The following is a 13,900-nucleotide window of genomic DNA, read 5'->3' as shown; positions in this document are numbered from 1 at the left end:
CATTTTTGTTTTCATGGCTACGACTGTCCTTCTTCTCCGTTGCAGTCTCCTGACATCGACAACCACCATGCACTCATCGAATATAACGAGGCGGAGTGCAGCTTTGTTCTCCAGGACTTCAATTCCCGCAACGGCACGTTTGTCAACGAGTGCCACATTCAGAACGTGGCTGTGAAGCTCATCCCTGGAGACATCCTGAGATTTGGGTCTGCAGGGCTGACCTATGAACTGGTCGTTGAAAACCCACCTCCGGTGAGTCTGGGCCACTGGGGGATAGAGGGGCCGTGTCACCTTCGTGCAGCCCGGCACTCAGATGCAGCCGCAGGGTGGCGCTCAACCGCAGCGGTGCCACTGTGATCCCAGGCTGCACACAGGCGGTAGCGACAGAGTCGACCCTGTGGAGTTCTGAGTCATTCTGGCGGGTCCCAGGAAGGAGAGAATCTTAGCACCCTCTTCTGGGCATTTCTTGGAATTGCATCTTGGCTCACATAGAACCAGAGTTTTCCAAAAATGTGCAACTTCCTGAGAGGAGGCAGAAAACAAGGTGCGTTTTTGAAAATGCAGAGATGGATTTCATTTTTAGGCAGATCAGCGCTCTGCTCCTTCCTAGCTCTATGACCTGGGCCAGACTTCTTCATATGCCCAGGTCTCTGCCTTCTTAACGGCACAAGGCATTGAGAGAATGTCTGTAGAGCCTGAAACTCAGTGTCCAAGTAGACGCTCAACACGTGAGCACCTGAAAAGCCAAATCTGTGAAGTCCGAGCCAGTGTTACCCTAAACATGTCTGATTATAAGAATTTGAGGGCCGGGCGCGGTGGCTCACGCCTGTAATCCCAGCACTTTGGGAGGCCGAGGCAGGTGGATCACGAGGTCAGGAGATCGAGACCATCCTGGCTAACACCGTGAAACCCCGTCTCTACTAAAAATACAAAAAATTAGCCGGGCGTGGTGGCGGGCGCCTGTAGTCCCAGCTTCTCAGGAGGCTGAGGCAGGAGAATGGCGTGAACCCAGAAGGCGACGGAGCTTGCAGTGAGCCGAGATCGCGTCACTGCACTCCAGTCTGGGAGACAGAGTGAGACTCCGTCTCAAAAAAAAAAAAAAAAAAGGAATTTGAGGGGGACTGTTCAGTAAAATTACAGGTTCCCAGGGCCCCTCCATGGGAAATTCTAATTTTGTGACTTGCCAGTAGGGGTGGAGGAGGACGCACAATATCTGTATTTCTTTTTTTTCATACAGAGATATTTATTGAAGTATTATTTGTAGTGGCATAACATTTTAAACCTAAATGCCCATCAAAAGGGGCATTGTTTAATAAAATATAAGGGATTCATTCTTATGTGGATAACTATGCTGCTTTTTTTTAAAATGCAGCTTTATTGAGGTATAGTTGACATACAATAAAACTGTGCATGTCCAAAGCACATCATTTGCTAGGTTTGGGCACGTGGATATACCTGTGAAGCCATCACCACAACCAAGGCAGTGAGTGCGCTCGTCACACTACAGGGTTCCTCATGAACTTAGCATTTGTTTGATTCTTTGTTTTCAACAGCTTTATAGAAGTATAATTTATGCAGCATAAACCCCGCCCATTTTAAGCATACAGTTCAACACATTTTAGTGTATTTACAGAGGGGTGCAGCCGTCATCACAAGTCACTTTCAGAACATTGCCATCACCACGTCCTAGAAAGAAACCTGTGAGATACTTGACGTTTTGTGTTGGTTTGTGCAATTTAAAAAAATTTATTATTATAATTTAAGTTCTAGGGTACATGTGCACAACGTGCAGGTTTGTTACATATGGATACATGTGCCATGTTGGTGTGCTGCACCCGTTAACTCATCATTTACATTAGGTATATCTCCTAATGCTGTCCTTACCCCTACCCCTACCCCACAACAGGCCCTGGTGTCCAAGTCCACCCAGTGTCCAAGTGTTTTCATTGTTCAATTTCCACTGATGAGTGAGAACATGTGGTGTGTGGTTTTCTGTCCTTGTGATAGTTTGCTCAGAATGATGGTTTCCAGCTTCATTCATGTCCCTACAAAGGACATGAACTCATCCTTTTTTATGGCTGCATAGTATTCCATGGTGTATATGTGCCACATTTTCTTAATCCAGTCTATCATTGATGGACATTTGGCTTGGTTCCAAGTCTTTGCTATTGTGAATAGTGCCACAATAAACATACATGTGCATGTGTCTTTATAGCGGCATGATTTATAATCCTTTGGGTATATACCCAGTAATGGGATGGCTGGGTCAAATGGTATTTCTAGTTCTAGATCCTTGAGGAATCGCCACATTGTCTTCCACAATGGTTGAACTAGTTTACAATCCCACCAACAGTGTAAAAGTGCTCCTATTTCTCCACATCCTCTCCAGCACCTGTTGTCTCCTGACTTTTTAATGATCACCATTCTAAGTGGTGTGAGATGGTATCTCATTGTGGTTTTGATTTGCATTTCTCTGATGGCCAGTGATGATGAGCATTTTTTCATGTGTCTGTTGGTTGCATAAATGTCTTCTTTTGAGAAGTGTCTGTTCATATCCTTTGCCCACTTTTTGATGCGGTTGTTTGATTTTTTCTTGTAAATTTGTTTAAGTTCTTTGTAGATTCTGGATATTAGCCCTTTGTCAGATGGGTAGATGGTAAAAATTTTCTCCCATTCTGTAGGTTGCCTATTCACTCTGATGGTAGTTTCTTTTGCTGTGCAGAAGCTCTTTAGTTTAATTAGATCTCATTTGTCAATTTTGGCTTTTGTTGCCATTGCTTTTGGTGTTTTAGTCATGAAGACCTTGCCCATGCCTATGGCCTGAATAGTATTGCCTAGGTTTTCTTCTAGGGTTTTTATGGTTTTAGGTCTAACATTTAAGTCTTTAATCCATCTTGAATTAATTTTTGTATAAGGTGTAAGGAAGGGATCCAGTTTCAGCTTTCTACATATGGCTAGCCAGTTTTCCCAGCACCATTTATTAAACAGGGAATCCTTTCCCCATTTCTTGTTTTTGTCAGGCTTGTCAAAGATCAGATGGTTGTAGATGTGTGGTATTATTTCCGGGGGCTCTATTTTGTTCCATTGGTCTATATCTCTGTTTTGGTACCAGTACCATGCTGTTTTTGTTACTGTAGCCTTGTAGTGTAGTTTGAAGTCAGGTAGTGTGATGCCTCCAGCTTTGTTCTTTTGGCTTACGATTGTCTTGGCAATGTGGGCTCTTTTTTGGTTTCATGTGAACTTTAGTTTTTTCCAATTCTGTGAAGAAAGTCATTGGTAGCCTGATGGGGATGGCATTGAATCTATAAATTACCTTGGGCAGTATGGCCATTTTCACAATATTGATTCTTCCTATCCATGAACATGGAATGTTCTTCCATTTGTTTGTGTCCTCTTTTATTTTGTTGAGCAGTGGTTTGTAGTTCTCCTTGAAGAGGTCCTTCACATCCCTTGTAAGTTGGATTCCTGGGTATTTTATTCTCTCTGAAGCAATTGTGAATGGGAGTTCACTCATGATTTGGCTCTCTGTTTGTCTGTTATTGTGGCTCAAGCCTGTAATCCCAGCACTTTGGGAGGCCGAGACGGGCGGATCACGAGGTCAGGAGATCGAGACCATCCTGGGTAACACAGTGAAACCCCGTCTCTACTAAAAATACAAAAACTTAGCCGGGCGAGGTGGCAGGCGCCTGTAGTCCCAGCTACTCGGGAGGCTGAGGCAGGAGAATGGCGTGAACCCGGGAGGCGGAGCTTGCAGTGAGCTGAGATCCGGCCACTGCACTCCAGCCTGGGTGACAGAGCGAGACTCCGTCTCAAAAAAAAAAAAAAAAGAATGCTTGTGATTTTTGCACATTGATTTTGTATCCTGAGACTTTGCTGAAGTTGCTTATCAGCTTAAGGAGATTTTGGGCTAAGATGATGGGGTTTTCTAAATATACAATCATATCATCTGCAAACAGGGACAATTTGACTTCTTCTTTTCCTAACTGAATACCCTTTATTTCTTTCTCTTGCCTGATTGCCCTGGCCCGAACTTCCAACACTATGTTGAATAGGAGTGGTGAGAGAGGGCATCCCTGTCTTGTGCCAGTTTTCAAAGGGAATGCTTCTGGTTTTTGCCCATTCAGTATGATATTCGCTGTGGGTTTGTCATAAATAGCTCTTATTATTTTGAGATACATCCCATCAATACCTAGTTTATTGAGAGTTTTTAGCATGAAGGGCTGTTGAATTTTGTCGAAGGCCTTTTCTGCATCTATTGAGATCATCATGTGGTTTTTGTCTTTGGTTCTGTTTATATGATGGATTATGTTTATTGATTTGCATATGTTGAACCAGCCTTGCATCCCAGGGATGAAGCCAACTTGATCGTGGTGGATAAGCTTTTTGATGTGCTGCTGGATTCAGTTTTCCAGTATTTTACTGAGGATTTTTGCATCGATGTTCATCAGGGATATTGGTCTAAAATTCTCTTTTTTTGTTGTGTCTCTGCCAGGCTTTGGTATCAGCATGATGTTGGCCTCATAAAATGAATTAGGGAGGATTCTCTCCTTTTCTATTGATTGTAATAGTTTCAGAAGGAATGGTACCAGCTCCTCTTTGTGCCTCTGGTAGAATTCGGCTGTGAATCCGTCTGGTCCTGGACTTTTTTTGATTGGTAGGCTATTAATTATTGCCTCAATTTCAGAGCCTGTTATTGGTCTATTCAGGGATTCAACTTCTTCCTGGTTTAGTCTTGGGAGGGTGTATGTGTCCAGGAATTTATCAATTTCTTCTCGATTTTCTAGTTTATTTGCGTAGAGGTGTTTATAGTATTCTCTGATGTCAGTTTGTATTTCTGTGGGATCGGTGGTGATATCCCTTTTGTCATATTTTATTGCATCTATTTGATTCTTCTCTCTTTTCTTCTTTATTAGTCTTGCTAGCGGTCTATTAATTTTGTTGATCTTTTAAAAAAAAAAACCAGCTCCTGGACTCATTGATTTTTGAAGGGTTTTTTGTGTCTCTGTCTCCTTCAATTCTGCTCTGATATTAGTTATTTCTTGCCTTTTGCTAGCTTTTGAATGTGTTTGCTCTTGCTTCTCTAGTTCTTTTAATTGTGATGTTAGGGTGTCAATTTTAAATCTTTCCTGCTTTCTCTTGTGGGCATTTAGTGCTATAAATTTCCATCTACACACTGCTTTAAATGTGTCCCAGAGATTCTGGTATGTTGGGTCTTTGTTCTCATTGGTTTCAAAGAACATCTTTATTTCTGCCTTCATTTTATTATGTACCCAGTAGTCATTCAGGAGCAGGTTGTTCAGTTTCCATGTAGCTGAGCGGTTTTGAGTGAGTTTCTTAATCCTGAGTTCTAGTTTGATTGCGCTGTGGTCTGAGAGACAGTTTGTTATAATTTCTGTTCTTTTACATTTGCTAAGGAGTGCTTTACTTCCAACCATGTGGTTAATAAGTGTGATGTGGTGCTGAGAAGAATGTATATTCTGTTGATTTGGGGTGGAGAGTTCTATAGATGTCTATTAGGTCTGCTTGGTGCAGAGCTGGGTTCAATTCCTGGATATCCTTGTAAACTTTCTGTCTTGTTGATCTGTCTAATGTTGACAGTGGGGTGTTAAAGTCTCTATTATTGTGTGGGAGTCTAAGTCTCTTCATAGGTCTCTCAGGACTTGCTTTATGAATCTGGGTGCTCCTGTATTGGGTGCATATATATTTAGGATAGTTAACGCTTCTTGTTGAATTGATCCCTTTACCATTACGTAATGGCCTTCTTTGTCTCTTTTGATCTTTGTTGGTTTAAAGTCTGTTTCATCAGAGACTAGGATTGCAACCCTTGCTTTTTTTTGTTTTCCATTTGCTTGGTAGATCTTCCTCCATCCCTTTATTTTGAGCCCATGTGTGTCTCTGCATGTGAAATGGGTCTCCTGAATATAGCATGCTGATGGGTCTTGACTCTTTATTCAATTTGCCAGTCTGTGTCTTTTAATTGGGGCATTTAGCCCATTTACATTTAAGGTTAATATTGTTATGTGTGAATTTGATCCTGTCATTATGATGTTACCTTGTTATTTTGCTCGTTAGTTGATGCAGTTTCTTCATAGCATTGATGGTCTTTACAATTTGGCATGTTTTTGCAGTGGCTGGTACTGGTTGTTCCTTTCCATGTTTAGTGTTTCCTTCAGGAGCTCCTGTAAGGCAGGCCTGATGGTGACAAAATCTCTCAGCATTTGTTCGTCTGTAAAGGATTTTATTTCTCCTTCATTTATGAAGCTTAGTTTGGATATGACATTCTGGGTTGAAAATTCTTTTCTTAAAGAATGTTGAATATTGGCCTCCACTCTCTTCTGGCTTGTAGAGTTTCTGCGGAGAGATCTGCTGTTAGTCTGATGGCCTTGCCTTTCTGGGTAACCCGACCTTTCTCTCTGGTTGCCCTTAACATTTTTTTCCTTCATTTCAACTTTGGTGAATCTGACAATTATGTGTCTTGGAGTTGCTCTTCTCGAGGAGTATCTTTGTGGCGTTCTCTGTATTTCCTGAATGTGAATGTTGGCCTGCCTCGCTAGGCTGGGGAAGTTCTACTGGATAATATCCTGAAGAGTGTTTTCCAACTTGGTTTCATTCTCCCCTTCACTTTCAGGTACACCGATCAGATGTAGATTTGTTCTTTTCACATAGTCCCATATTTCTTGGAGGCTTTGTTTGTTTCTTTTTATTCTTTTTTCTCTAAACTTCTCTTCTCACTTCATTTCATTCATTTGATCTTCAATCACTGATACCCTTTCTTCCACTTGATCAAATTGGCTACTGAAGCTTGTGCATGCGTCACGTAGTTCTTGTGCCATGGTTTTCAGCTCCATCAGGTAATTTAAGGACTTCTCTGCACTGTTTATGTTTATTCTAGTTAGCCATTCGTCTAATCTTTTTTCAAGGTTTTTAGCTTCTTTGCAATGGGTTCGAACATCCTCCTTTCGCTCGGAGAAGTTTGTTATTACCGATGATCCTCTGATGGTCTGAAGCCTTCTTCTCTCAACTTGTCAAAGTCATTCGCCATCCAGCTTTGTTCCATTGCTGGCGAGAAGCTGTGTTCCTTTGAAGGAGAAGAGGTGCTCTGATTTTTAGAATTTTCAGCTCTTCTGCTGTGGTTTTTTCCCTATCTTTGTGGTTTTATCTACCTTTGGTCTTTGATGATGGTGACATACAGATGGGTTATTGGTGTGGATGTCGTTTCTGTGTATTAGTTTTCCTTCTAACAGTTGAGACCCTCAGCTGCAGATCTGTTGGAGTTTGCTGGAGGTCCACTCCAGACCCTGTTTGCCTGGGTATCATCAGCGGAGGCTGCAGAACAGCAAATATTGCATAATGGCAAATGTTGCTGCCAGATCCTTCCTCTGGAAGCTTTGTCTCAGAGGGACACCCAGCTGTATGAAGTATCAGTCGGCCCTTACTGGGAGGTGTCTCCCAGTTAGGCTACTCGGGGGTCAGGGACCCACTTGAGGAGGCAGTCTGTCTATTTTCAGATCTCAAACTCCATGCTGGGAGAAGCACTACTCTTTTCAAAGCTGTCAGACAGGGACGTTTTATGTCTGCAAAAGTTTCTGCTGTCTTTTGTTCAGCTATGCCCTGCCCCCAGAGGTAGAGTCTACAGAGGCAGGCAGGCCTCCTTGAGCTGTGGTGGGCTCCATCCAGTTTGAGCTTCCCAGCCGCTTTGTTTACCTACCCAAGCCTCAGCAATGGCAGACACCCCTCCTCCAGCCTTGCTGCCACCTTGCAGTTCGATCTCAGACTGCTGTGCTAGCAGTGAGCGAGGCTCCATGGGCGTGAGACCCTCTGAGCCAGGCACGGGATATAATCTCCTGGTGTGCCATTTGCTAAGGCTGTTGGAAAAGCACAGTATTAGGGTGGGAGTGTCCCAATTTTCCAGGTACTGTCTGTCACGGCTTCCCTTTGCTAGGAAAGGGAATTCCCTGACCCCTTGCACTTCCCGGGTGAGGCAATGCCCCGCCCTGCTCCGTGGGCTGCACCCACTGTCTGACAAGCCCCAGTAAGATGAACCCCGTACCTCAGTTGGAAATGCAGAAATCACCCATCTTCTGTGTCGCTCACGCTGGGAGCTGCAGACTGGAGCTGTTCCTATTTGGCCATCTTGGAACCTCCCCACAATTTTCAAAGGCATGCTAATTCAGTGCAACTTTTTATATTTGAAATTGTGGTAAAATACACATAACATGAAATTCACCATATTCACCGTTTCTAAGGTACAGTTCAGTGTTGAGTGCATTGACATTGTGGTACTCCTGCCACACCCTCAATTCACAGAACTCTTTTCATTTTGCAAAACTGAAACTCTGTCCCTATGAAACAACAGCACCCTGTCTCCCTGTTGCCCCCTCATCCCAGTCTCTAACGACCATCATTCTACTTCCTGTCTCTGTGCATCCGACTATTCTGGGTACCTTGTATAAGTGAAATAATACAATATTTGTCCTTTTGTGTCTGGCTGGTTTCACTTAGCACCAAGTCCTCAAGGTTCATCCACGTTGTAGTGTGCATCATACTGTCCTTCCTTTTGAAAGCTGAAGAACGCTCCCTTGTATGATAGACCACATTTTGCTTGTCCATTCTTCCATGGGTAGACACGTGGGCTCCTTCCACCAGTTGCCTATTGCAAATGATGCAGCTGTGAGCCTAAGTGTACAAATGTGGGGAGGGGTATTTTGTTTTAATCATATAAGTGTATCGCCCAGTGGTAAAGATGTCCAACCCTGACTATTGAAGGAGCAAGAGAATGTATTATAAAAGATTCCGTTTTGGCTAGGTGCAGCGGCTCCCACCTGTAATCCCAGCACTTTGGGAGGCGGAGCTGGGCAGATTGCCTGAGCTCAGGAGTTTGTGACCAGCCTGGGCACCACGGTGAAATCCCGTCTCTGCTAAAATACAAAAAAAAAAATTAGCCGGGCATGGTGGCATGCGCTTGTATAGTCCCAGCTACTCTGGAGGCTGAGGCAGGAGAATTGCTTGAACCTGGGAGGTGGAGGTTGCTCTGAGCTGAGATCGTGCCACTGCACTCCAGCCTGGGTGACAGAGCGAGACTCTGCCTCAAAAAAAAAAAATTCTGTTTTTTATAATAGTTTCTATTTTGTTAATGAATGAGATCGGTAGAGTTATTATAATGGAATGATGAGGAGGAGCAGGAGGGACACTGTGCTAAGGCAGTTACCTGCTTTCCCTTATTTAATGCAACAGCCTATGGATTGGGCTCTCTCATGATCCCCATTTTATAAAGGAACCTGAAACTCAGAGAGGTTAAGTAATTTGCCCAGGATCACACAGCTAGTCGCTGTGAATTAAACTGTTTCCACTTGCAGGTACAATTGGGAGAAAACCATTGAGTCAGCTGCTAGCTACAGCAGTATCATCAACTGGTTTTCAAAGACAACAAAGCACACTTTTACAGTCACTTGGCTGTACATGAATTTTTTAAATTCTTATTTCTACATGCAATTGCCTCTTGCTTTATTAGCTAAGGGACTGTTGGCAGCCGGACAGATGCCCCCTGGCCCATGCCCAGGGCATCTCACAGCAGCCTGAGCCTTCCAGGGGACAGCCCGAGCCTCTGTCCCTGCCAGGTTTTCCTCAGAAGACCCCTCCCACCTCCACCCCTATCCTCACAAAACTGCTCTCGGCTCCCTTTCAGAGCATTCTTAGATGGAGAGACATTCATGCAGGCTTCCTCTGAGCTCTTAGTGACAAGGGGTCCTCTACAGGCCTGAGTGACGGCAGCCATGTGGACTGAGTTACTTCTTCGGATGGCTTTCCTTTCCATTTGCCCAATGACCTCGACCTGTGAGCTATAAAAAAGAAAAAAGGAGATAGTGAAGAGTGTATCTCATCAAATCTCATCTCATTTTGGGGTCCAGTTTTTCTAAGAAGTGTGTAGCTGTCTTGATTCCAGCATGCTCTTGTCTCTTATTGATATTTTGAGTCCCTGGAGTGGGCGCTGTGTCTTCCCCACGGTAGAGTTTTCAAGGACTGTTTCCTTTGGAAGAGAATTGTCCTAATATTGTAAGGCTTAGCTGTTCTTTTCCCAAGAAAGAGTTCCCAAACAGAAAAATTGATTTCCGGCTTTGTGGTGACCATAACCAATAGAGAGGGATGTGACAGCCATTTCAATAGGAAATGGGAGGTGGAGGCAGAAGTTAGAGACCCAAATGTGTTTGTAGACATCACAGTGGCTAGCGTGGGTGCCCTGAAGTTCGGGTGAGTCTGCCCCGCACAGTTCTGCCCTGCTCTTGACCAGCTGTGGGATCATGCACAAGTTGCTTCACCTCTCAGAGCCTCAGTTCCCATTTCTGTAAAATTGGAATCCTAATAGTTCCTCCCATGTGGGGTTACTGTAGTATTAAACAGGTCATTGTTTGTAAATTGCTTAGCCCAACATCTGGCGCCTATGATAGCAGGAAGAGGAGCACGCTAGCAACCACCTGCCTCCACTGTGAGCCTTCCCATGGACAGAAAACCTCCCAAGACCTCCCAACTACCAGGTGGATGCCTTTGCAAATAACTTGCCTGTGGATGACATACAAGGTAGAAAGACAAAGAAACTCTTGGTTGACAAAGTACACTGGCACCCACGATATGCTCAAGAGTACACGTTATATATCACAGCTCTTTTGCCAAAGTACAGCCTAGGGGCCGGGCACGGTGACTCATGCCTGTAATCCCAGCACTTTGGGAGGCCAAGGCAGAAGGATCACTTGAGGCCAGGAGTTCGAGACCAGCCTGGCCAACATAGTGAAACCCCATGTCTACCAAAAACACAAAAAGTTAGCCAGGTGTGGTGGCGCATACCTATAGTCCCAGCTACTTAGGAGGTTGAGGGACAAGAATTGCTTGAACCTGGGAGGCAGAGGTTGCAATGAGCAAAGATCATGCCACTGCCCTCAAGTCTGGGCAACAGAGTGAGACTCTGTCTCAAAAAAAAAAAATGTAGCCTAGGGCCACCACCTTGTACAACTCCAGTCACCATTCACAGTAGAGTCCATGAAGATGGCACCCCCTGGAGTTGTGTGAGGCATAACCTACAGGGCCATTGGTGATGCCCTGAAGCAACTGTTGAGTAGTAACACGGAGTCTCTGCCTAAGTGTCAGGCGTGTGACATCCAAGTCACAAAGTCAGATGTGCTTGCCACGGTGTGCCTGCCATTATGATGTTTGCTTGTTGGTTTCTTTAGTGTTTTATGATTTCCAGATAAAGGAGCTGTGAGTGAGGGTTGTCCTATGAACAGTGGTGCCGTTCTTATAAAGCAGCTTGGTAAGGAAACCTACACTGGCCTGTTCTGTCCTGCTCCCATTCCAGCCAGAGCTTCCCACGTGACTTCTGGATGCAGTCCTTTGTCCCTCTTGCAACCTCATGACATCCTGCCCAACCTAAAGATTGCCCATATGCCTGGCTACTCACTGCCTGAAAGGGGAAGCTCTCTGGGAGTGCAGTGAAGAACACAAAGGCTTTGCCGTACGATAGACTGAAGTTCAAACTCCAATGGCAATATAGCCTTTCTGAGCCTCAGTTTCCAACTTTTGCCAGTCAGGAACACGTTAACCACAGGCTCCCTTTCCCCCTTCAGAATTTGCATACAGGTCTTTGGGACCATCCCATCATTGTATAAACTGAAGCCCAAAGAGGTTCTACAATGTTCCCAAGATTGCATAATCTGTTACAGCCAGAACCAGGATTAAGTCTCCTGAGGCCTGGTCTGGGAGTCCTTCCCAACAGCTCAGAGGACCTCGGTAACCTGAGAGCTCAGGCAAGTTCCTCACTGCCATCCTGCCAGCCTGCCACTTCACATGCTCATGGGGGACGATATATCATGTGGATAGAAATGAAAGCCACCGATGATGGAAGAAAATGCAGTTTCAGATAGGGCTTTCCTTATTCACCTCCACCATCTTTTCACTAGGGATGTTGCTGCAGTTCCTGGACAAACTCCATTCCCCTTTCTCAGTTTCTTTTTTGATGGTGATGATAATGTCTGGTGGCTAATGTTTAATGAGCATTTATTATATATACCAGGAAGTGTTCTAAGTACTTAATATATATGATCTCATTCAGTTCTCACAAAGTAAGAAGTATCTGTTGTCGTCTCCATTTTACAGGTGAAGCACAAAAAGTGACACATTTTTTGGGGTTACAGATGGTAGGAGGCAGAGGAGGTAGCTGAACCAATTCTGCTTAATTCTAAATCCATGTTCTTAACCAGAGGTGGGCAGACTACATCCCATGGGCCAAATTGAGACCATCTCCTGTTTTTATAAATAAAGTTTTATTGTAACACCTCCATGCCCATTCATTTTGATGTTGCCAGTGTTTGCTTTTCTGCTCCAATGGCAGAGTTGAGTAGACAGAGATCATATGGCACACAAAGCCAAAAATATTTACTGTCTGGCTCTCTAAGCAAAAGTTTACCAACCTCTGCTCATAACACTATGCTATACTGCCTCTTTCATTTACCCAGTGTCTGAAAGAAAGGCTAAAAAGGAGGATAAGACATTCTGGGGATAGGAGAAAGAACGAATGCCCCCACTCTCTGCTAGGAACTGCGCTGGTTAATAGTTTACTTAGTTAACTGAGGAACAGGAAAAAGGGAAAATAGGCTTTGAACAGTCTTCATTTTTTTTTTTTTTTTTTTTTTTTTTTTTTTTTGATACAGAGTCTCACTCTGTTGCTTAGGCTGGAATGCAGTAGCACAGTCTCGGTTCACAGCAACCTCTGCCCCCTGGGTTCAAGCAATTCTCGTGCCTCAGCCTCTCAAGTAGCTGGGATTACAGGCGCCCACTACAATGCCTGGCTAATTTTTGTATTTTTAGTAGAGAAGGAGTTTCTCCATGTTGGCCAGTCTGGTCTTGAACTCCTGACCTCAGGTGATCTGCCCACCTCGGCCTCCTAAAGTGCTGGAATTACTGGCCTTCATTACCTCTTTAAAACAGAACTTGGAGATATGTGGTTCTAAATATACACATACATGTATATGCATTTCCATATATAGTAATAATATATTGACACATCTGATAAATATGCTTAACATTAATATATAATATACACAACAGATGAATGTTTATAACTTTTACATATTTCTTCAACTGGAAGTTTTCTTTTAAAACTTTGGAATGTTTTCCCTGCTATAACTTTTGAAACAGAAATTTGAGGTTTATAGTCCAGAAGCTGCTGTAGCTAGAGAACTGTTATTTTGTTCCAAATTTCTCCACCTAATGTTTCACTACCTGTGGTTGGTTCCTTGGTCTTGAACCACTTCTTCTCTGGGGCCACTGCTTTACTCTTACAAGTTTAAAGGTAAATTTGGTGCATGATTATAGCCTGGTGGGTTTTACTCAAACAAGTCAGAACCCGCATTAACACCTTTCATTCTGAGTACACAGTGATATTTGTGCTCGAGTGTCAATAAGCATATTGTCCAGAAACTTTTACTGTTTGCAAGTGTCAGAAACCCAACTCAGACTAGCCTAAGCAAAAGAAGAAGTAGTTGAAGTTATTTTGCTTGTAACTGAAAAGGCCAGAAGCCCCAGCTTCAGGCCTGGCTAGATCCAGGTGCTCAAGGGATGCTCAGGAATCTGTCTCTTGGGGTTACCTTTCTTGGCTTTAGAGCCCCCCTCCCTCTGTCTCTATAACGGGGAGCTTCTTCCTTCTGTCTTCTTCCTTCTTTCTTGCCTGTTAAACTCTCTGATCCTTAAAACTAAAAAAAAAAAAAAAAGGAATCATCTTTGTGAGCTTCACAGTCTCAAGCAGATTGGTGCCCCACCTGTAATGACGTGGCCGCTGGCAACCCCAGCACCTTCCAAACTCAGCAGCTCTGGGAAAAGAGCAAGCTTCTTCATTGGCTTGGCTTGGATCACA

The 13,900-nt window shown here is 43.9% G+C and overlaps 1 protein-coding gene across 21 annotated transcripts in view; it reads left to right on the top strand.

The window, feature by feature from the left end:
- LOC105473211 (forkhead associated phosphopeptide binding domain 1) overlaps positions 1–13,900 on the top strand; it is a 156,228-nt gene that overhangs the window by 23,381 nt on the left and 118,947 nt on the right. For all 21 annotated transcript variants that reach the window (XR_011625958.1, XR_011625957.1, XR_011625948.1 and 18 more), the window contains one exon: positions 46–252. Coding sequence is in view for 10 of the 21 variants with exons in the window: in XM_071100339.1 (XP_070956440.1) it covers positions 46–252 (207 nt within the window). In the remaining 11 variants the exon portion in view is untranslated. The remainder of the gene's footprint in view (positions 1–45; positions 253–13,900) is intronic.

Source organism: Macaca nemestrina, chromosome 1 (assembly GCF_043159975.1).
Source record: "Macaca nemestrina isolate mMacNem1 chromosome 1, mMacNem.hap1, whole genome shotgun sequence".
Classification (NCBI taxonomy): Eukaryota; Metazoa; Chordata; class Mammalia; order Primates; family Cercopithecidae; genus Macaca; species Macaca nemestrina.
The sequence above is the reverse complement of the archived record's forward strand: the minus strand, read 5'-3'. Positions and strand labels throughout refer to the sequence as shown.